The 23,690-nt window shown below is 46.0% G+C and overlaps 1 protein-coding gene across 1 annotated transcript in view; it reads right to left on the minus strand.

Annotated features, from left to right (window-relative positions):
• Nucleotides 1–23,690, minus strand: part of LOC308375549 (cadherin EGF LAG seven-pass G-type receptor 1-like) — a 101,895-nt gene that overhangs the window by 43,535 nt on the left and 34,670 nt on the right. The window contains 5 exon segments of the mRNA XM_080851715.1: nucleotides 1,072–1,152; nucleotides 6,861–6,949; nucleotides 9,287–9,402; nucleotides 12,471–12,693; nucleotides 15,555–16,217. Coding sequence (XP_080707841.1) covers nucleotides 1,072–1,152; nucleotides 6,861–6,949; nucleotides 9,287–9,402; nucleotides 12,471–12,693; nucleotides 15,555–16,217 — 1,172 coding nt within the window.

The raw sequence follows: 23,690 nt of genomic DNA on the forward strand, positions 1-23,690 counted from the left end.
CACACACACACACACACAGACACACAAACACACACACACAGTCCACTCTCCCTTTTTGTTTCCCTCTCTTGTTCTTTCTGTGTCTCTCCATCTCTGTTTCTCTCTGTCTCTCTCACTCCTTCTCTCTGTCTCTCTCACTTCTTCTCTCTGTCTCTCTCACTCCTTCTCTCTGTCTCTCTCAGTCCCTCTCTCTGTCTCTCTCACTCCTGCTCTCTGTCTCTCTCAGTCCCTCTCTCTGTCTCTCTCACTCCCTCTCTCTGTCTCTCTCACTCCCTCTCTTTGTCTCTCTTACTCCTGCCTGCTGCAGGAGCTTAGAATGACAAGTCGCACATTTCCGACATACGCATACGCATTTGTGGGAAAAGAGTGAGTTTGGGGCAAACTGATAGGAGGAGAAGCACAGGGAGTGACTGATTACATAATTCGCTGCATGTAGGAATACAGCAGGAAACAGCGGGACTGATCTGTTTTGTGGTGAAAACCTTCTGCCTTCTGAAAGCAGGTTTAATCCAGATCGTGAGTTAGGCGCATGAATAAGAGAAACGTCCAGAAACAATGGAAGCAGTATTCTGAGCAACAATTTTGCTCATTTGTGCCGTGTTAAAAGCTACCTTAACTTTCGTTTGCCTTTTAATGTCTTGCCATCACCTTTTCACTTCCTCCACTTCCCTAGAAGTAGATAGTTTTCCAAATGGATGTCATACACTGAGATGAATACAATAAGCTGTCTTCTCTCGTTACTCAACCATTCCCCCCAACCACACATCTCTACAAAGATACCAGTGTATTGCAGGAGTGTCACTTGTCAGTGCTTTGGGTCAGCAACTCCTGTTTTTTCTTATTTCAGATGGCACTTAAAGGAACGGCCATCAACGGCATGCTGTCATTGTAAACTGTTGTTTTGATACAAATGAGCAAAGCTAAGACAACATTTGAAGCAATGCATTGTGGGATACAGTGTAAAATTAAATATTTTTGTATTGTTCATAAAAGCACCACCACCATGGCACAGCTAACTCTACAGAACTACGCGTCAAACAGATCCGGGCCGGCCCCACGCTCCGACATTACCTCCTTGAGGGTGAGCTCCAGCCAGGCAGTTAAGAGAGGCACCTGCAGCCCCCCTCTGGAGCCCAGCAGAGACATGCTGTCCTGGATACAACCACGGGAGAGAGGGGGGGGGAGTGTTAGTGCACACACACGTACACACACAAACACACACACACACCCCACAATCACATAAATGACAATCACGTAAAGGACATGTCTAATGGGGAGCACAAAATTAACTGTCGAGTGCACAGTAGTAGTCACCAGGACCAAGCAGTATGTTTGAACACAGTGTGTGTGTGTATGTGTGTGTGTGTGTGTGTGTCCTTTTCTTTGGTGAGGCTAGATGCACCTTTGATTTGACCCTTTCTTCCTTTGTAATTATTATAACACACACACACGCGCACACACACACACACACACACACACACACACACACACACACACACACACACACACACAGACACACACACACACAGACACACACAGACAAACACACACACAGACACACACACACACACACACAATCTCTCTTCTTTTAAAAACTCCCTGCAAGGAAGGTAAGACTGTCCTTAACCTGAATACATAAACATAAACCGAGCCCTCAACACACACCTCACACAGACTTTCTATCTCTCTTCCTTTACCACACAGACGTATGAGACAAGACAATGTTGATCACTTACATATCATATGTATAACCTCTTACACACACACTTACGTACAAACAGAAAGGTTCAGATTGATGCTGCGCACACACCCTTGACACACACACACACACTCACACACACACACACACACACACACACACACACACACACACACACACACACACACACACACACACACACACACACACACACACACATACACACACACACTCTTCGAAACAGAGCAGCCCAGCGTAATGTGCTTTTGTTTAAAAATGTTAACGACGTCAGAGATATTCCAGGCATTCAAACGCACCTCTCGACGACCTGTGAGTGTCTCGGCAGAAAGTAATTACTTCAAAAACAGACCCAGAAAAAAACTCTCAGCTGATCTGACATTTCACTCTGGAGCTTCAAAGAAAAGGAGTGGTTTTATGGTCGTGGACATTCTATATGTATGTGCGTGTGTGTGTGTGCGTGTGTGCATGTGGCCATGTGTGCGTGCACATGCTCAAGTGTATTCTGAGCATTTTGTATCCAAAGGTGAAACAGTCTATATCTATATGAGTATTTGTTGTGTAAATGTGTGTGTTTGTGTGTGTGTGTGTGTGTGTGTGTGTGTGTGTGTGTGTGTGTGTGTGTGTGTGAGTGTGAGTGTGAGTGTGTGTTTGTATGTGTGTGTGTGTATGTATGTGTATGCGTGTGTTTGTGTGTGAGTTTGAGGGGCCCTGTATCACAGGAGTTAATGAGCCATAGAGACCCTGGCTGTGGCCCATTGTCAGGCCAGACTGGAGCAGCAGGAGGCAGGCCTATAGTTTGTTTGTCCCTGGGAGCTAAATATGAGCATGCCAGACCTGCTTCTCCTCCCAGCAATTAACCTACTGCCTGACACCACGAGCATCGCTAATGCCAATTTCACTACTTCATTTCCCTAGCATAGCTATTGCTACCAGTCCATGCAAACAGCAAAAAATGGGCATTCTTTAACATTCTCATCAGTACTAGTCAATGTCGTTAGTAAATGTAAAGCATTAGTGTTGCTCAGCATTTGTACTTTCTGTAATAGTTTGTGCTATCTAGACATGAGCATTCCTGCAGTCTGTCACTCTGTGATTAGATGTCTGACGAAGTCTGGGAGGGCAGATGGCTGTCGGGTCTAATGCATTCTGGAAATGCAGATGATCGCCCAAGTTGTAAATATAAGCAGTCTGAAGCATGTGGCAATTAACACCTTTGTAATCATATCCAAGTGTAAGATGCAAGTGAGAACATCTAGAGCATGCACACACACACACACCCACTTCCACACACACACACACACACACACACACACACACACACACACACACACACTCACACTCACACATACAGTATGTGCATGCAACAGCACATATCACTCACTTAGACACACATTATTTCTCTATTTCTCTCTCTCTCTCACTCTCTCTTTCCATCTCTCTCTCACGTACTCAACCACTCTCTTTCTTTCTCTCTTTCTCACACATACATACATACACACACACACACGTAAATAAGTCCCAGAACCAGACAATGTCTGCGTGGTGTAAATCCTTTGTGTCTGGTGTCCTAAAAAAACCACACAACCCGACAGAAATGCATGAGACTCAGACCTCTGAAACTGCCCCAGACAGCCTTACTGCACCACAAAAAAAATCAACACTCCCAGATATTCTAACAATGGTACAGAGCGGCTCAAACTGATTTCAGATCAGGCCCAGATCATTTGTTCGGTTCGCATTTGACTGTTAACGTCGATTCGGACCCAGAACAGGGATGCAGTCTAGTCACCTGCTCACACAGAACAGACTGAGCATCTGGTGTTGGAACACATGATTCTGGAATGGATGAGTCAGGAATGGATGATTCTATACTGCAATGTGAAGTTGGACTGCTTCATTTTCATGCTGTGGTCTTCCTGCCCCCTCTCCTGTCCCTGTCCTGTGGGGTCGTATTTTTAGGAAGGACGGCCTGATGTCACTTCCTCAAACGTAAACATCAAACCCCCTCAGTCCAAGAATACCCATTTCTGTCTGAGGCCTTCCTGTTTGGACCAAGCCTGACACAGTATGTGTGTGTGAGTGCGTGTGTCTGTGTGTATCCATCACTCACTTGATGCTCCCTTGCGGAGGGAAAAAATGGTACGTCCTTAGTTCAAATAAAGCAGGAATTTCAGACATTCCTTTCTGGTCTCCTTCAATGTGACAACACCCAAAACCGCTAATCTCACTAGCTCTTATCTCACTAGTGAGAGTCTCACAGCGTTGACCATACAGCTAGGTGGTTATAGGGGTCTTTTACTCTTGCCAGGTGCAGTCTAGAGCAGGATTCCCTCTTGCATGAGCAGACATTTGAGATAAAGCCTGATATTAGCCTCTAAAAGCTCCATCAGACAGAAGGCCACACTTGTATATTGACTGCATAGGGATGCTTAAGGACCTTGACCTACTCCTGATTTAAGAAGACGTAATAGATTCCTATTTAGTTCTTAGAGTGAGTGTATCTTCTCCATACACTCCTCAACAATCCCAGATCAGTTCTAAGAGTGAGTGTATCATCTCCAGACACTCCTCCACACTCCCAGATCAGTTCTGGTAAAGGTAGACCCTCATCAAGCCCTATCACAATCCTGTCCAAACAGCATCCTGCCCAAGACACCCTTCCTGTCTCATACATGACCTCACAGGAAGAGGATGAGTGAAGGCAGCAGCACTGTGGCTTCCCCTGGCCTGATTAAATGAGAGCCAGGGCTGCAAGGCACAACACAGAGGTCAACTCAGGCCTGAGATGTTGGTTGTGTGTGTGTGTGTGTGTGTGTGTGTGTGTGTGTGTGTGTGTGTGTGTTTATGTGTGTGTGTGTGTTTATGTGTGTGTGTGTGTGTGTGTGTGTGTGTGTGTGTGTGTGTGTGTGTGTGTGTGTGTGTGTGTTGGGTTGTGAAGCTAATCAAGGCTGGAGGTTGTACTGTTCAATGTGTATGTAGATTCGTCCATCTGTGTGGTCGAATGATTTTATGTGTTTTACTGAGTGAGAGAGTGAAAGAGTGGGAGCAAGAGAGAGAGAAAGTGAGCTGGAGGGAGAGAGAAAAAGAGATGGAGGGAGGAAAAAAAGAGAGAAAGAAGCAAATGCTACGGATGAGAAGTAAAAAACAAAGAAGGGAGGAGTTTCTGTCGAGATTGGCAGCATGGAAATCAATCTGAACGGTTGCCATGGCGGCATATCCACAAACAGCAGACAGCAAAGCTCTCCTGAAAGACAAACAGAAGGAACACCGACTGGCACCGGCCGGCTCAATACACACTGTCCTGACAGAGGCACACACAGGCATTCACAAACACATTCACCCAGGCTGAGGACTGTGGAGACACACACCCACACACACACCAGTGACATCCACACCAAAGAGCCTTTCACACACCAAGCAATGGGCCACCTAACAGAGGCGTGTCAGCCTGGACGAGTACGCTTTCAGCACATCCTCTAAAACCCTGTTCAGATTATCCTCCACATAACATAAGTACACATAACACATACACACACACACACACACACACACACACACACACACACACACATGCAAATAAACACACTCAGTACTGCAGGGTTTTACTTCACGCCGTTGCATCTAATTTCATCAGGATTTTGAAAAAAAGTTCTTTGAATCTTAAACACCCTAACCTTCCTTCCTGTATCAACACACATACAGACACTCTCCCCATCCTTTACTAACACACCCATTCCAACTGTGTAGAGAGAAAACCAAGATGATAGCATTGTCTCTCTCTCCCTCCATTTCTCCCTTCCTCACTCTCTTCCTCTGTGAGAGCTTCTCCTCTCTTTCACTTAATGAGGGCAGGATACTCTTTAAGATGGCTGCCAAAGAAGAGAGTAAAAGAAACAAAGAGACAGACAGAGAGACAGAGAGTGAGAGAGAGGGAGAGATAGATAGAGAGAGAGAGATAGAGAGAAAGAAAGAGGGAGAGAGTTGGAGTGAAACCTGAAGCGGTGAGGGAGGGGACCTGCCTCGTCACAAAGCCTTCATTCAGCCTCTAATAAACAACAGCACAGGGAGGCCAGCAGGAATCAAAGCACACGGAAACTGGAGACGCTGGTCTGGGTCCCCTCTGACGGAAGTGTTTAGAGGGGAGACATCTTCCTTTCCTCTCACGTCCTCCTGTCCCCTTTCTCTTCCTATCATTCCTCTGCTCCTCCCTCCTTCCCTCTCCTCCTCTCCCCTCCTTCCCCCTCCGCCTCCCCCCTCTTCTCTCCTCCTTTGCCATTTCTTCTCATGCACTCTCTTCCCCTCATCCTCTCTCCTTTTCTGTCTTCTCCCCTCCTCTCTTTTCCTCAACCTTTCTCCATTTCTTTCCTCCCCTCCTGGCTCTTCTTGTCTCCCATTCTCATCTCTCCACTCCTCTGTACTCCTCCCTCTTCTCCTCCTCCTCTCTGCTCCCTTCTGTATAAACTGATATTCTGTCTGCAGTGCACCACATGGCATCCACCCACAAACACCGTGTACAGAAACTCAAACGTACCGAAGACAGGCGTGTCATCTCACGAAACACAAGAACGAGGGGAAGTGTTCTTCTACATTGTGCACCTCCTCTGTATGTGTGTGTGTGTGTGTGTGTGCGTGAGTAAAAAATAAGTTACATAATAGCCACATACGGAGACAACCGGCAGATGCCCAGGTCAAGTTGTGTGACAACTGAAATAGGTGTGTGTGGTCATTCCCAAACTGTAAACTTTAAATAAACTATAGAGGGTGAGGTGGGCAGAGTGTGTGTGTGTTTGTGTGTGTACATATGTTATTTCCTGTATTTTGTGAGTACCCGATGAGTAACACCCTTTGACTGAGCCTGCAAAGGCCCCAGGGTTTCTGTGTTTTGATGTTGGAGGGGAAAACAACACCGTCTCTTGGCCTGAAACACAAGCTGCCACCTCTCCATCCGTACACACCTGTTTCTCCAGGCACTTGCTGCCATTAAATAATAACATTCCCCATCTTCAGATGAAACACATTGTGAGAGTGGCAAGACAATCGCCGTGGGAACGGTTACTGTTAATGACAATGGTCCGTGCGCAGCCATCCAGCGGCGTGACTGCCAGGGAGATGAGCTTGATTGACAGCAGCCTCCACCTACCTTGTTGTAGTAGTGCAGCTGAACTGAATGCCATTGGCCGTCACTGACCCCGCCTGGGACGAAGGGGGCTACTATGGTCTTGGTCTCTCCTGTAGAATAGACAGGACATGATACAGTTAGTGATTAAATCAATCAAATTATATCACTTAATTTGTTACTCTTTGTGAGGACCTCGTTAATAGTGTACTCTTAATACACTGAGCATGACACCATCTTTAAAATTGAATTCAATGATGTCACTATTTGTTGTGTAAACATACCCTCATCATTCTCTCAGCATCGACGATTGGGCTTTTTCAACCTCACATCTCTGAACCCTGACTAGAAACTAACCTCAGTCACTTTGACCGCATAAATAAAGTGAAGACATTGTGGCAACTATCACAACTTTTATGCTAACATACAAAAACTACATTTTAATTATAAACCGGACACCACTGCTAGTCTTTCACTAACATCACAGAATCCACTCGGCCTCTGTTCCCGTGGCGACACCAGTCATACTTAACAGCGAGACGTGTTGTATCGCCCTGACAACGGCAACTCCGTGAACAGCTATCTATCACATTCTGAGAGGCCATTATTCTGTGTCGGGCTCTTTCCTGGCGTCTCAAAGAAGCCCATTGAGCCGAGAGGCACCGCACAATCACACTAGGCTTAGCCAGGGTTTATACACACTGTTTGCCAAAGGCTGCGGCTGCCTGGGAGGAATCCACAGGACTGACTCGGTAAACACACACACACACACACACACACACACACACACACACACACACACACACACTCAAACACTCAAACACTCACACACCCACTTACTCTCTCACACACTCACTTGCTCTCTCACACACACACACACACACACACACACAAACACAAACCCAGCCAGATGTTAGTCAATAGACTGGAAGAGGAGGACAATGGCTGTGCTTGTGTCTATGTCTGTGTGTGTGTGTGTGTGTGTGTGTGTGTGTGTGTGTGTGTGTGTGTGTGTGTGTGTGTGTGTGTGTGTGTGTGTGTGTGTGTGTGTGTGTGTGTGTGTGTGTGTGTGTGTGTGTGTGTGTGTGTGTGTGTGTGTGTGTGTGTGTGTATTTGGTTTGTATGTGACAGAGGAGATACTGAGCACCAACCGCCACAGGCTGAAAACTTTCTTCAGAGAGCATATGACCTTTTGACCTTTTAAAGGGTTCATCATTAACATGCCTGTTAATGTGAGTCCACATTAAAGGAGTGTGCTTTACAGGAGAACAGTGGAGGCATTATAGGAGCCATGAGTGCTAGTTTTTGTGTGTGTATGTGTGTGTGTGTGTGTGTGTGTGTGTGTGTGTGTGCAAGGGAGAGACGGCCACAGAGTCAGAGTTAGTGAGTGTGTGTGTGTACAGGCACTTGTGTATGTTTTTTAGAGTATGTGTGTGTGTGTGTGTGTGTGTGTGTGTGTGCGTGCGTGTGTATATACATACAGGCTACAGGTGTGTGGTTATGGGCGTGTGAGCTCACAGTGATTTATGTTGTACTGTGAGATCAACACAAAGCATACCTGCTCTGCCTTCTCTAGTTTTATCTCACACAACCACACACACACACAACCACAGTGCACACACAACCACACACACAACCACAGTGCACACACAACCACAGTGCACACACAACCACACACACTCACACAACCACAGTGCACACAAAAGCACAGTGCCCACACAACCACACACACAACCACACACACACACACAACCACAGTGCACACACACAACAACAGTACACACACAACCACACACACCACCACACACACACAGTTCACACAACCACAGTGCAATTGTGTGTGTCCACAGAAATGTGTGTGTGCGTGTGTGTGTGTGTCCAGCTGTTTCCTCATGTATTCCTCTGCTTGATTGATTAATGGAAGTGCCAACTCTTAACAAGTCATAAAGCCTCTCTAATTCCCATTCCATTCTTTTATAGACATGGACACACACACACACACACACACACACACACACACACACACACACACACACACACACACACACACACACAGACTGAGCCTTTTCTCCAAGCCAAATGGCCCCAAAAGGACTCTGCATACACTAGCAAACATATGCAATAACATGGACACAAATACACTCTCTCTGTCTCTCCAACACAAACATACACACACAGGGAACTCAACACCTCCTAATCTGCTCAGCTGTTGGCTTGATAAGGTTATTTACCCGCTATGTGTATCACAGGAGTTATAAGTACATTAAAGAGATTTATCTACAGACATTTAAAAGATAACCAACTATTACCCATTAGTGCTAATCAGTTATCGCTGATAAGGGCTTTAATATGGATAATACATTAAGAAGTGCAGGGTTAGGGCAATGACCTTAGGTGCAATGCTAGCAGTGGCTAATATATTAGCGTTAACGTCTAAATGGGAGACTGACCTGCAGAGAAGGTGAGCTGGACCTGCTCCTCGATTATCTCCACGGCGATGAAGTCATGTTTCTCATTGAAGCGGCCATTGTACAGCAGCAGTGCATTCCTGTCCTGTGTAGCAAACCTGAGAGATACGGCAAGAGCAGAAGGTCAAATAAGGCAGAAGAAAACACAATGCACAAATGTAGCGTGTAAACTCTCCAATCTTAAACAGCAAAGCTGGCCTAGGGTGCTGACATTAATCATACTCAATCAAACATTCCTAACCACACACACACACACACACACACACTCACACACACACACACACACACACACACTCCTCCCAGGTTGAGTCCCAGGGTAAAAGGGCAAGTGATGTCTGCCACTGAGACAAAGGAGTTAGGCACTGAGGCCTGAGAACCAAAAGCGCAGGAGGAAAATGACCTGGAGAGGGCAACAGAGCAGGAAGAGTCTCCATACCTGACCTGATGGAAACACACACACACACCCTCCCACTCACACACACACACACACACACACAGGAAGAGTCTCCATACCTGACCTGAAGGAAACACACAAACGCACAATCATAACAAGCATGGCTAGGAAGCAGGAAAATTCTCAATTACTGACCTCAAGAAAACACAGACTGATGACCACCAAACACGGGCACACACACACATACACACACGTTATCCTAGAATCAGCATGTTGAGAAAGCAGGAAGTGTGTAAATACCTGAGCAGAGAAAAACACACTAATGACCCAAGAACCAAACACACACACACACACACACACACACACTAATGACCCACTGCATACAACCCAAGAGCCAAGAGCCCCTTTTACAAATGAATGTATCAGCTAAAAACGAGACGGGATAGATATTCTATTTTCATTCACACTCAGTCACATTAAGTCTTCCATACTGGTAAAGTAACGGGTGTCGTGTATTCCCACCAGACTGTATTTACCGGGATGCTATGGCACATGAACCTCAGCAAGGCATGTAAACATGCGGGCTCTCACGCCAGGTAACCTAGCTCTGAACTATCCTAGCTATCTGTAGCTAAAGTTTTCTTACCATAGCAACAAGGCAACCAGGAGCCTGGAGCAAACTTTAATTCCTCTACATCAGTTCCCCAATAAGAGGCAGTCTTGGGTTCAAAGTGATCACAAACACTTGTGAATGATGTTGGATGGCTTCACATAGACATTTAAAAGTCCTGAGAGAAATAATGGGACATCAATGGAGTAAGGGCTTACTCTAATATTAATGTAGTCTATGAAGGGGAAGAAGTCCTTCTCAAAAATGGGAATCTTGTGTATCACATTCCCACTGGAGCCGTGGCAGTAGATTAGCGTTAATGTTACTGGCTCGCCAGGGGATCGATTCATAGTTTAACTTCACCATTTAGCTCCCATTCCCACAGGGCACCACTCGAGCATAACAGCGAGCAATAAACGGCTTTCAGTGTCAGTGGGAATTGGGTAAGGATGAAAGACAACACAAGGAAGCAGAGAGAGAGGGCTGGGGGAGAAAGAAAAGACTACAAAGGGAAGAACAGAGAGAGGCAGAGAGAGAGGGAGAGCAGCGTAAGACCAGTGGTGCAAACACAGGAATAGTGGGTCAATTTCCAGTATTTTTAACGGCCTAATGAGGGCATGGGTGTGTGAGAGTGTGTGTGTAGAGGGCAGAGCGGTCAGCTACCAGCTGCCAGGGGGTAACGCCACAGGAAGAGTGTGGGGAACAAAGCAAAATACTGATAACACACACACACACACACACACACACACACACACACTCATCCATGTTCGCTCACACATGCTTTACTTCCTGTTTTTCACACCAGGGAATGATACATCGACCACCGCCCAGACCACTTCAAAAAGACTTCTCCAAAACACACCTTTACACACGCAGACACACACAGACACAGACACACACAGACATTGTTTGAAGGTTTTGCCTCGTCTTCCCATGTGTGAGTGTTTGAGTGTGTGTGTGTGTGTGTGTGTGTGTGTGTGTGTGTGTGTGTGTGTGTGTGTGTGTTTGTGTGTGTGTGAGTGGGTGTTGCAGGGTTACTGGGGGCATGCCTGTTCTTGTCCCCATCTCTAGACAAAAGCCTGACAGCTCAGTGTTTATTTCTTCAGGTCCTGTAAATGACAGTTAACACCCCTTGCTAGCCTCACACAGGTGTGTGTGTGGGTGTAAGTGTTTGTGTGTCTATGCCCAGTCTCAGGTGTGTGTGTATGTGCCCAGTCTCAGGTGTGTAAGTTTGTGTCTGTGTGTGTGTATGTGATGTGTGTGTGCCCAGTCTCTCTGCCAAGCACCACAGCAAGATGAGACGTCTTCCAAGGGGAAGTATCCTGTATCACAGGTCTGGGCGACAGTGCAGTGTGTCCTAGTCTTTCCCAACACATCTGTGGTGTACTGGTGTTTATTCACTGACCGCATACACCACCTCTGTCTACATACCATCAACTCATACAACCACTGGCCACCAGTTATTACATAGTGATAGACACCAAACTGTTTATACAGTATAGTTCATGGTAACAGCCACACACAGAATTACAGCAATGATGTTGTCTCCTCTTGCAGCTAATGAGTTTCTTTGATGTCAAAATAGCAAAGCAAAGAGTTCTCCAATCTACAAGACATTGAAGTGAATAAAATGTTTCTGTACTAGTGCATTTGCTTGCCCATGTATATACAGTAGCGTGAAGTTATGTGTCAAACATGGAGGAAGTAAATTAATGTAAATTAAACCACGGAGGCCTCAATTACGTGTTTTGTTGAATATTAGATCTCTCCATCAATCCAAATTACAGGCTAAAGATGCGTCAGTGTGCTGACTAGATTCTACAGCAGAGAGCATGGCCAAGCTCACTAGGTAAGTAGGTAAGTAAGTTCTACACATAGAGGAGCAGTTCTTATGCCAATGCTACTCTTTCTGTTTCTATAGCTCTGATCAGAATGTACACTTATTAATCACAATACCCTATGTAGAAAAATCTATTGAGTAGGAAGAACATCAGCAGATTTCTGACACTACTTTCCAAAGCGTAGTATGTTGACACCTTAGAACCATAGAAATATTGACTGTGACTGCACTCCCAGAATGTTGTTGTTGGGTGACTATAACAATCGTTCTGGCCAATTATGAGTCTCTGGTTTCTGTGGCGGCGGCGGCGGGTGTCACTCACATGAAGGAGACGGTGAAGTGGAACCTCTGCCTGAGTCCTCTGAAGGTAATGAAGGACTGGCCGGGAAAGCTGCGCGTGGTCATCTCGCAGTAGGGCTTCTCAAACTCGCCTGCAGGACACTGGCACATGAACCCCCCCACCAGCAGGTCCACACACGTGCCTCCGTTCTTACACACGCCGGGCACACAGCGCCCCGACCGGGCGTTCACCTCACAGTGCTCACCTGAGAAACAGGATGAGAGGTCAAGTGTGAGGGGTCAGAGTTCAAGGTTACAGCACCATGGCCTGAATTCTCAGACTGTCACTGTTGAGATCTTAATGAGCAAGCATGTTATGACTGCCCCAAGCCCAAGGGACAGTCTGAGAACCTAGGAACAGAAGAGTTCATTGTAAACAGCTTAGATACCATAAATATAATCCAGACATAAACCACAAGGTTTGAATCAGCAGCTGGTTCTGGTGACTAAGCACTGAAACTGTTTCAGGGTTACTTTCAGTTGCATCCCGTAGAGTAGTCATAAACGGTGGCACTGATTAACCAAACCTTTGTGATTCATCTTATTAACACAACAATGCACACACACACACACACACACACACACACACACATAACTATATATATCTGATCTATATATACAACTGATCTATACACACACACATTACTGAATGGAGTAAAATACATGCCAACACTGAACAGAAACACATCTGCTGAACCTGACATCTTGGTTCATAAGCCTTCAACAGGAACTGGTTCTGAACTACTAAGTAAAACCTTCAAAACACACTGATGTCATGGAAACAGACACATTCAACACGTACTTGACAAGGCGCATCCTACGTCTAAAACTTAGGGTCACATTTTTCAAAGGTAGGGTCATGGTTTTCAAAATTAGGGTCATGGTTTTAAATATGAGTTTACAGTGGCAGATGCCGTATGAAGTTTTTGTCATAGCTTTGAAGTTCATTTCTCTGCCTGTTTGATTATAAAAATCTCTCGTCTCCCTAATGATCTGCGACGGCGTCAATCGTGAAGAACGTCTGGATTCTGCAGTGAAGCAATTTGCTGTTGCTACCTCTCTCTGTTGCTGTAATTATCCAGTTTGTCATCAGGCATTTATTCCTTCAGGTGAGGATAATAATCCAAAACTAAAAGACTAATGTATAAAATAATGGTTATAAATACTGACATTCATTTACACACAGGTAAATAATCAACGGAAATAAAAGCTAACGTTGTTTGATCTCAAGGAGCCAACCAGAGGTGATCACTATAACACAGAATTTGAAGTTGAAATTCATTTTTCTGTCCGTTCTCGGAAGTGGCAGGAATCTGAAGTGTGTGTGTGATTGTATGTGTGTGTGTGTGTATGAGGAGGGGTCAGTGTTCTGTCTACCCCACTGTTCTCATGGCTATCTTTTCAGCTCTGTTGAAGACGGATGATCCGTTAGCAAGAGGTTTGGGTGTCGCCTATTATCCTGACAAGATCTGGACATGGCTGGAATGGCTGGGAGGGGGGATATCAAGGTCCAGGGGGTTCCGGTGTGAGTGTGTGTGTGGGGCGTGCCTGCGTGTGTGTGTGTGTGTGTGTGTGTGTGGAGTGTGAGTGTGTGTTTGTGTGTGTGTGTGTGTGTGTGGGGGGGGGGGGGGGTATTATGCAGGTCCAGCATAGCGGGTTTCAGGGTGGTAGCCCCTGCCACCGGTACGTGAGTAATGACCCCTGATTTTCCACTGGATAATCCCTCTCTTTTCCGGGCCTGGAATTACTGGGATCAGTTTTCCTCTAATGCGAGGGGGACGAGATGACACACACACACACACACCTGTCTTCACTCCAACCCCTCCCATAATGACACTGGCCTACCTGGCCACCTGGAGATGAACTGTGACCTGTGAAGAGGCTAATTGCTAAGGAGTTGTGGAGTGGATCAGGATGACATCAGTCTTCTGCTTGGGGACTGACAAGGAAAGACCATCAGCAGACTGAAAGTGCTGCATAGATCAGATGAGGAGCCCTTTTCTGTCCCTTTCAAATGTTCTACAGCCAATGATCTTATGACCATGCTAAACAAGGATCCTGCTCTTCTGTGAAAATAATCAAAATGTTTGAGTCTGTATGGGAAGACCAGTGTGTGCAGTGTGTGTAAGGGTGTGTACATACCTGAGAAGGGTTCTGATTGTGAGTGTGTGGGTATACACGGTGACTACTTTGTTTACGTGACGGTGTGTGTGCCTGAGTGAACTGGTGCTTGAGTGGGTGTGTGAGTTGGTGTGTGTGTGTGGGTGTAACTGAGCATGTGTGTGTGTAGGTGTGCATGCCTGTGTGTGTGTCTTGAGCTGAAAGACAGTTTAATCTATTCCTAACCCCAAGCCTGCCTGTTCTGCAGCATTCCCCACACTTAGCTCAGATTCACACAAGTGCCTTTCACTTTCAGGTCACGGGTCCGCGCACCTGAAGGAGGCTGTCTACAGATCTCAGTGAGGCTCCGAGAACTTTGGGACACGTCAGTCAACAGCACACAGCAGCGCACAGGAGACAGGTTGGGTTCACAGCAGAGAGGAAACATGAGCAGGATCACTCAGGTGCTGCCGTGGGAATCATTCACTAGATTGGATATCTTTGTCTCACCCATGATCCGAGATGGTTGATTAGCCTGATTAGTTTTCTGATTAAGTTTGATGGATAATTCTGCCTGGTTATAAAAAAAGTTGTTCTGTGAAAAAGCTGTGGATGACACTTGTGAAACTTGTGTATCGTAAAATTAAATCTCACATCATACATGAGCCTATAAGAATGCTGAAGAGATTACTAGCTAGCATGTTAGCCAGATATGGCTGAAACCAACACACCTGTGAAGTCCTTGCCAGCATGCGATGCTGTCATTTTGTCATATGTTTTTACTCATGTGTTACTCAGCCTCATACCTCTAACCCTACCCTGATCACCTGTTAGCCTTCTAGCCACTGGCCACTAGAGTCTGACCACCGGCTAACCCTCCTAGCATATTAGCTTACTTCTTCCTCATCTGTGAAGTCCTCCTGAACACCGGGTAACCCCTTAGCATGTTAGCTTGCTTCTTCCTTACCTGTGAAGTCCTCCTGGCACTCGCAGGTGTATCCTCCCTCCCTGCTACGGCAGCGGCCATTGTTGCGGCAGGGCCCAGAGTAGCACAGGTCCACCTCGGTCTCGCAGTAGTCGCCGGTGAACCCGGCAGGGCATCGGCAGCGCAGGCCGTTGATCGGGTGGATGGGCCGGAAGAGCATGGTGTCGGAGGCGATGAAGGGCGGCGAGCTGTCGAAGCGCAGCACCGAGATGCACTTCATGTAGTTCTCACAGGGCTCCCGCAGGCAGATGTTGTCGTCGAAGGGCAGCACCTGCTGGCTGGTGATGCGCTGCAGCATGGTGCGGTTCAGGTAGATACGCTCCTGCAGGTCCTCCGAGGGGAAGAAGCCCCCCGCACTGCCTCCAAGCGTGATCGCCCCCGACGCCGTGGGCAGCAGGGCGGAGAAGGTGACGTTGAGGATGGCGCCATGGACGTCGGTGTCGTTCTGGACGTTGAAGACGAAGACGGCGTCGCGGCTGGTGGAGAGCACGGCGGCCACACCATCCATGAAGAGGGACAGCAGCGGAGACAGGAAGCGCTCCTGGGACATGTTCTCTAGACGCACTGTGATGCTGTTGGTCAACATGTCGTCCGTGATGATGGTCACACGCAGTGTGCAGAAGGCCGTCACACGGTGGAGTCCGTCTGAGCAAGGGAGAGGAAATGTTAACCTTAGTAGTTGATATCATTCATTATCATAACTGAATTATAAGTCAGTTACTAACTTAAATTATTATGCAGCTAAACAGTTAATATGCCCTTATTCCTACAGTTATACAGTTAATAATCCCTTATTCCTATACAGTTAATAAGCAAACATTATTAAACATTTATGCATTTAATATGACCCCTACTATAAACAGTTATACAGTTAAAATGCCCACATTATACATTTATTCAGTTAACATGCCCCCAAGGTGATAAGATATCTAGACATCTACTGTCAAGTGTTTGTCTGACTCAGTGCTGGATAGGACACCAGTTCAACACCACCAAATCAGTTAAAGTTCTTCTGATACACACAGAAGAGTGAGGGTAACAGGGAGTGTGTGTGTGTGTGTTGTGTGTGTGTCTGTGTGTGTGTGTGTGTGTCATGGCGTGTGTGTGTGTTGTGTTTGTGGCTTGTGTGTCCACCTTCACAGTTTAAGTACTGATTTCCTGACAAATGTTATGCTAACTCAGACGTTCACACAGAGCGCCAGTCTGTGCCAGAGTATGCCCCTCTTCCTGCTTTTCCTGGCTAGCTTTCCCACACAAACCCTCCGACACATCACATCAAGAGAGACCTCTCTGACTCTCTAACACATCAAATTAAGTCTGCGTGTGTGTGTGCGTGCATGCGTGTGTCTGTGCGTGTGTGTGTGTGTGTGTGTGTGTTTGGGTGTGAGAGAGAGTCCCCTCTGACTCAAACCCATCAAATCAAGTGTGTGTGCCCTCATTAGGGCCTGTTGTTGTCTAAGGGGTCTCAGCTGAAGTGGGTGATTAGGTTTCGTGTCTCAGTGCTGTTAAATGGAGAGACACAATGACACGATCCTCAGAGCTACCTGCCTAAGTGGGCCTCATCTAGGGCACTTTAGGCCACACACAACTACACACACAGCTAGACACACAACTACACACAACAACACACACAACTACACACACATCTACACAACTGTGTTCCTATGAGACAAGGCCCTCACACTACACATCAGCTGCAGAATTGAAACATTTCCGGGCTGTCACTTATGAGCTGGAGGCATGCACGTCACTTACAAACACACAACTGACTTCTAAGTAAGAGGTTAGGGACTAGAGGATTCTACTAAGAGTTTTGAGTGTATTGGTTATTGTATTGATACTGAATTATGCAGATTTTAAAAGTGAATAGGCAAAATGTTTCTAGTGCCAATGTTAAGTGAAACTTTAACTTGTGTCAAGTTCAGGTCTCGACCGTGACCTGCCCTGCCCTCACCTCATCAGCAAGTGTGTGTGTGTGTGTGTGTGTGTGTGTGTGTGTGTGTGACCAGGGTTAATGTCTCCCACTGGGGAGGTCAAAGGGTTAAATAGTGTCATTTCTGACATGTGGGCACTCACACAGACTCACACACAAACTCTCAAATCCAGAAATACCCATACACACTCAAGCATAAAACCCACACACACACACACACACACACACACACACACACACACACACACACACACACACACACACACACACACACACACACACACACACACACACACACACACACACACACACACACACACACACACATTGACACTTTCCCACACAGAAGTTCAAACCCACACACACAAAGATAAACACAACTACTGACAGGAAAATCCAAGCCCTCCACACTCAACAAAAGAGTTTCATGGAGTGTGTTTGCCTGGGCCGCATTCTGTGTCAGAGGGGCAGGAGCCATGTGTGGGACTTTCTGCATACCACCACACACACACACACACACACACACACACACTAACTGATGGTGGCAGCTGTGAAGGGGCTGAGATGAGATAGGAGAGGCTTAAGAAAGGAGGCCAGGTTGAGAGAGTTATGAGGAGCTGGAGACTAGTCCGTCTGATCTGGCACTCCGTAACAGAGAAGGAGGGAGAGAGAGAGGGAGAGAGAGGGAGAGGGAGAGAGAGAGAGAGAGAAGAGAGAGAGAGAGAGAGAGAGATGAGAGAGAGAGAGAAAAGAGAGAGAACAGCAGAAGTGTGGGAGAAAGCGAGAGTGTGTGTGTGAGGGAGGTGGTGGTGAAAGAGACATGGAGAGAGCAGGAGGGACACAAACCGAGGGAGAGAGGGGAGATAAAGAGAGAGAGAGAAATGGAGAAAGAGGGGGAGAGAGGTAGAGAGAGATGAGGAGTAAAGAGGGAGAGAGAGATAGACAGGGGGTTGAGCAGTAGATAGAGAGAGAGAAAGAGAGAGGGGGAGATAGAGAGAGCACTAAATAGGGTGAGAGAGAGGGATGGAGAGAAGGAGAGAGAGATGAGGAGAGGGGTAGAGAAAGAGAGGAGGAAAGAGAGAGAGAGAGAGGAGAGAGAGAGAGAGAGAGAGAGAGAGAGATGAGAGTGAGTATCCATTTCCCTCTTCAGTCTCATTGCTCCCCATCTGTTCCTGCCTGACGACAGTCTTGTTTATTCCACATGGTGTACAGGATCAATCAACTAATATACCACACACAGTCTCTCACACATCAGGACAATCAACACTCACACATATAGACACACACACACACCCACAACACACCCACCCACCCACACACACACACACACACACACACACACACACAACACACACACACACACACACACACACACACACACACACACCCACCCACCCACACCCACACCCACACCCACACCCACACCCACCCACCCACACACACACACACACACACACACACACACACACACACACACACACACACACACACACACACACACACACACACACACACACACACACACACAAACACACTCACACACTGACTGCCCCCCCCATGCATCCTTATACACACAACTCCAACGCAGAGAAAGGAAGTTGGGGTAATGAAAATACCTGTTGGTGCTCAGGTTAAATACACAGACCTCCAGTGAGCTGAACTCCTATGAGGGACCACAGGCTTATGGAAGTCTTAGATGAGTCTGGCAGATGTGTCCTAATCTACTATACGCACACTGACACACACACACAGACCCACACACTCACTGACACAAACACACACACACACATACACACACACACACACACACACACACATAAAGCTCTCTCTGTCAATCAGAAACAGAAGTCACTAGCGTTCCATCTGTCAAGCAGCATGAGGATGAGTCTCCTTTCTGGTCAAGTCATTATCGAATCACTCCTCACTGAACCTTCGTTGGGCTGTTCAGGCTGAGTTTAACATTTAAGACATGGCTTCCGCACGTGCTCAGGATTTGGGGCTAAACTGGAGATGGTGTTCTTTTGTTTTTCCTTCTTGGTTACTCTGCTACCTTTCTTTCTCTCTCTGTCCATGTCTTCCTCTCCACACACACACACACACACACACACACACACACACACACACACACACACACACACACACACACACACACACACACACACACACACACACACACACACACACACACACACACTTCATCTCTCTCTCTCTGGTAACAAATTCCAGGGCGGCAGGAGTGATGTTATATTTAGCTGGTCAGCTGCTGTGAAGGGTCCCACCATAGGGGTTGCGAGGAAAGTGTCACCAACCATCTCATCCATGTGTGTGTGTGTGTGTGTGTGTGTGTGTGTGTGCTAATTTGACCTCCATGGAAAAAAATAGTTGCCACCGTGTGAAAAACATGACCTCACTACCAAAGAGGACCTGATGGAACACACCTAAAAACGTCACATAATTCCTCATGCCTTCTATAGTCTAACATGAATCATGAAAGTGCAGTTTGAGAACATAACACTACCTCATTGCAGCATTACAGGTCATATACCATTAGCAATAACATTAAGATAAGAGCCCACTGAGATCATGGCAATCTGACAGGTGAATAAATAATAAATACAAAAAATTGGCTATGCTAACAGACCAAGGACACAGAGCAAACACACTGAGGCTATTAAATGTATCTAAGAATCGATAGTTAGGTATTTTAGTGTGTGTGTGTGTGTGTGTATGTGAGAGGGAAAGAGAGAGAGGGTTACTGATTGATCTCCTCTGGCGCCTACACAGAGGATTGGGGCCAAAGATAACCAGTGTGTGTTAATTATGTTTCAAACAAACTTTGTAGTTTGTAGGTGAAGGTGATGCTATGATATTATCACGATATTTGGCTCACAATCCATTATTGCTATTCTTTAAATTTTTCGATACAGCAAGTATTGCGATTGGATTCTGCGACACACAGAATGTGCTGTATTTCTCCCATATACTATGTTTCGTATTCTCTGCGGCCATCTAGTCACGGTACATTTGTTCTGTACTCCCTTTGTGACACGAGAGAAACACATATTTATCAAAAACACATGTACCAAAAAAAATATATTATAATATTAAAAAAAAGAATTCAATACAATAGCGCCGTTCTATCATTACTAGCTTACAGTGGTGATCTGGCACCATATCAGCACCAGTTCCATGCCAGAAAGGTCTAGAAAGGCACCTAATGTGACAGACGAACTGTCCAATCAAACACTTCCGTAGGTGCTGTCAATCATTCCCACTCACACTTCGCAGAGAGCCTGAGGGTGGTCAGCTGGGGTCTCTAATGAACAAACACACACACAAACCCACTCGCACCTCATCCCTCTGCTAAGATGGGGTGCATGACATCTTTATGTGTGAAACCTGTCGCTGCAGATGAACGTGTGTGTGTATGTGTGTGTGTGTGTGTGTGTGTGTTTAGGACCCCCCATGAGAGTATCTGGGGTGTGACCTGCCCTGCTCATGGATCCCAAACAGCAAGAAAGGAAAGACTGTTCATCTGTCATCACCAGCATAAGGACACCATCGTTCAACGATGTGTATGTGTGTGTGTGTGTGTGTGTGTGTGTGTGTGTATGTGTGTGTGTGTGTGTGTGTCTGTGTATGTGTGTGTGTGTGTCTGTGTCTGTGTTTAGATTAAGTATAATGTCTATGTGACGTCCTATTAGCATCTTGAGTATAGAAGGAGTATTTATGATGATCATAAATGCCTTTTCAGACAGAAGAGTGTCAACTTTTTAGTGTCTATAACCTTGCCTATGCTTTTCTGCATTTGTGTGTGAATAGAGTAAGACTTTCTTTCTTACTTGCGTGTAAATGAAAGGTTGGTTTATGGGCAAACACCTTAGGGTGAAAGCTCTTAAACACCTCTGCTTCAACTGTGCGTTATTTGAGTGTCGTCGTTAAAGAATAACAGCTGCAGTAACCAATCAAACGTCAGAGAAAAACAACAGGCAAGAGGAATCAGCCAATCCCTGCAGCTCCTCCCCGGATTCAAACATTTGAAACACAACAATGGAACACTGGAGCCAATCCTGCTAGAAAGGTTTATCAACTAACCGCAGACTGAATGTACTACACACACACGCACACAGACACACACACACACACACCCAGAGATGCATGAACAAACACTCTAAGGTGTACACACATAGGTACACACACACACACACACACACACACACACACACACACACACACACACACACACACACACACACACACACACACACACACACACACACCTTACTTTTTATCAGAGTAAGCAAACCAGCAGGTCAGTTATCTACAACTCTCCATTCGATGTGGTTAAAGTAGCATTTGCTTTTCAACTCACACAAAAGAGATACAGCCTTTGTTATAGCCTTCTTATGACACCTTTATGAACTTAAAGTAAACCTAGTCCTGTTCACATGCACACACACACACAAACACTAGCATAAAATATAAATATTTGTAGAATAATTTCTTAATATTATCACATAGACTGTTCCCTTTCAAATAAAACAATGTTCCACCACACACTGGTGTGCACACGCACACATACTGAAATTATACAGACACACACACACACACACACCACACACACACACACACACACACACACACACACACACACACACACACACACACACACACACACACACACACACACAGGTTTGCATATGCACATATACTAAAATCATACACACATACACACAGACACGCACACAAACACACACAGAGACACACACACAGTGTGCCAGGAGTGTGAGGAGATCACATATCCTGAGCAGATATCCTGTGTAGTTTGGCAGCAGGAGTCATCTCTCAATCGCACACACACACACACACACACAGACACACACACACACACACACACACACACACACACACACACACACACACACACACACACACACACACACACACACACACACACACACACACACACACACACACACACACACACCTCTCAATCATCTCCATAATGGGATTTAGCAGAGTGCAAACTGATGGGGGGGGAAACCCCATTATTACGGGGATGAAATAAGTCACTTTAATCTCTAATAGAATCAGGGGAACCAAATCATCTTGAGAGAGAAAGACGGATGGGGAAAGAGAAATAATGAACGAAAGAGTGCGAGAGAGAGATTTAAAGACTGAGACAAAAAAAGAGGAAGAAAGAAATGAGAGAGAAAAGGAGAGAGATATTTAGAAGAAAGAGAGAAAGAGATGAAGAGAAGGAAAGAAAATTAGAGAAATAGAGAATGTGTGTGAAGGAGAGTCACAGTATGGCTATTGAAATGGACATATGGAATACTGCCACACACTCTCTCTCTCTCTCTCTCTCTCTCTCTCTCTCTCTCTCTCTCTCTCTCTCTCTTTCCCTTGCTCTCTTTCTGTCTCTCTCTCTCTCTTCTTCTAATCCTCTCCTTCCCTCTCCCTCTCTCTCTCTCTTAATGGCCGTTCCTCTTCTAGACCAAGAAAGCTGTTACAGTAAGGCAGTGGATGGGAGGGTTGAAACATGGCCACAGCTGCACAGCTGCACAGCTGCAGGTGTTTCTGAGTGTAACTCTAAGAGTGTTTATCTGTGTGTGTGTGTGTGTGTGTGTTTGTATGTGTGTAAGTGTGTTTGTGTGTGTGTGTTCTCCACATTCGTGTTCTCCATATGCATGTATGGTGGGGGGTCGGTATGAAATTTAAACGGGCAGAGGAGATCACTGCAGATGATTCATGGGAGATAAGCATGTGTAAATTGTGTGTGTGTGTGTGTGTGTGTGTGTGTGTGGGTGTGTGTGTGTGTGTGTGTGTTTGAGAGAGAGAGAGACAGGCAGTCCTGCTACTGTCTCCACTTTGCACAAGTGGCACTAGCATAAATCAGAGACCCAGCAGGGGAACTGACACTTAAACTGCACAGCAAAACAAGAACCTGACGACAACTAGATCACCCAGCTCTACAACAAGACCAGGCTGTTCTATAAGGACCAGGCTGTTTCTATCTACCGAGGACTACAGGACTAGAACTGGAAAAAGAAACTAGAGGAGCCTGAGGAATCATTCAGTTCTAGGACAGGACATGGCTGTTTTAAAAAAGCCTCAGTAGAATCAGAAAGGTCAGGAACGACCTTATATACCAAGATGCATTCCCACTCTGTTCTATGAGTCTG

The sequence above is a fragment of the Sprattus sprattus genome (genome assembly GCF_963457725.1).
Source record: "Sprattus sprattus genome assembly, chromosome: 14".
Taxonomy (NCBI): Eukaryota; Metazoa; Chordata; class Actinopteri; order Clupeiformes; family Clupeidae; genus Sprattus; species Sprattus sprattus.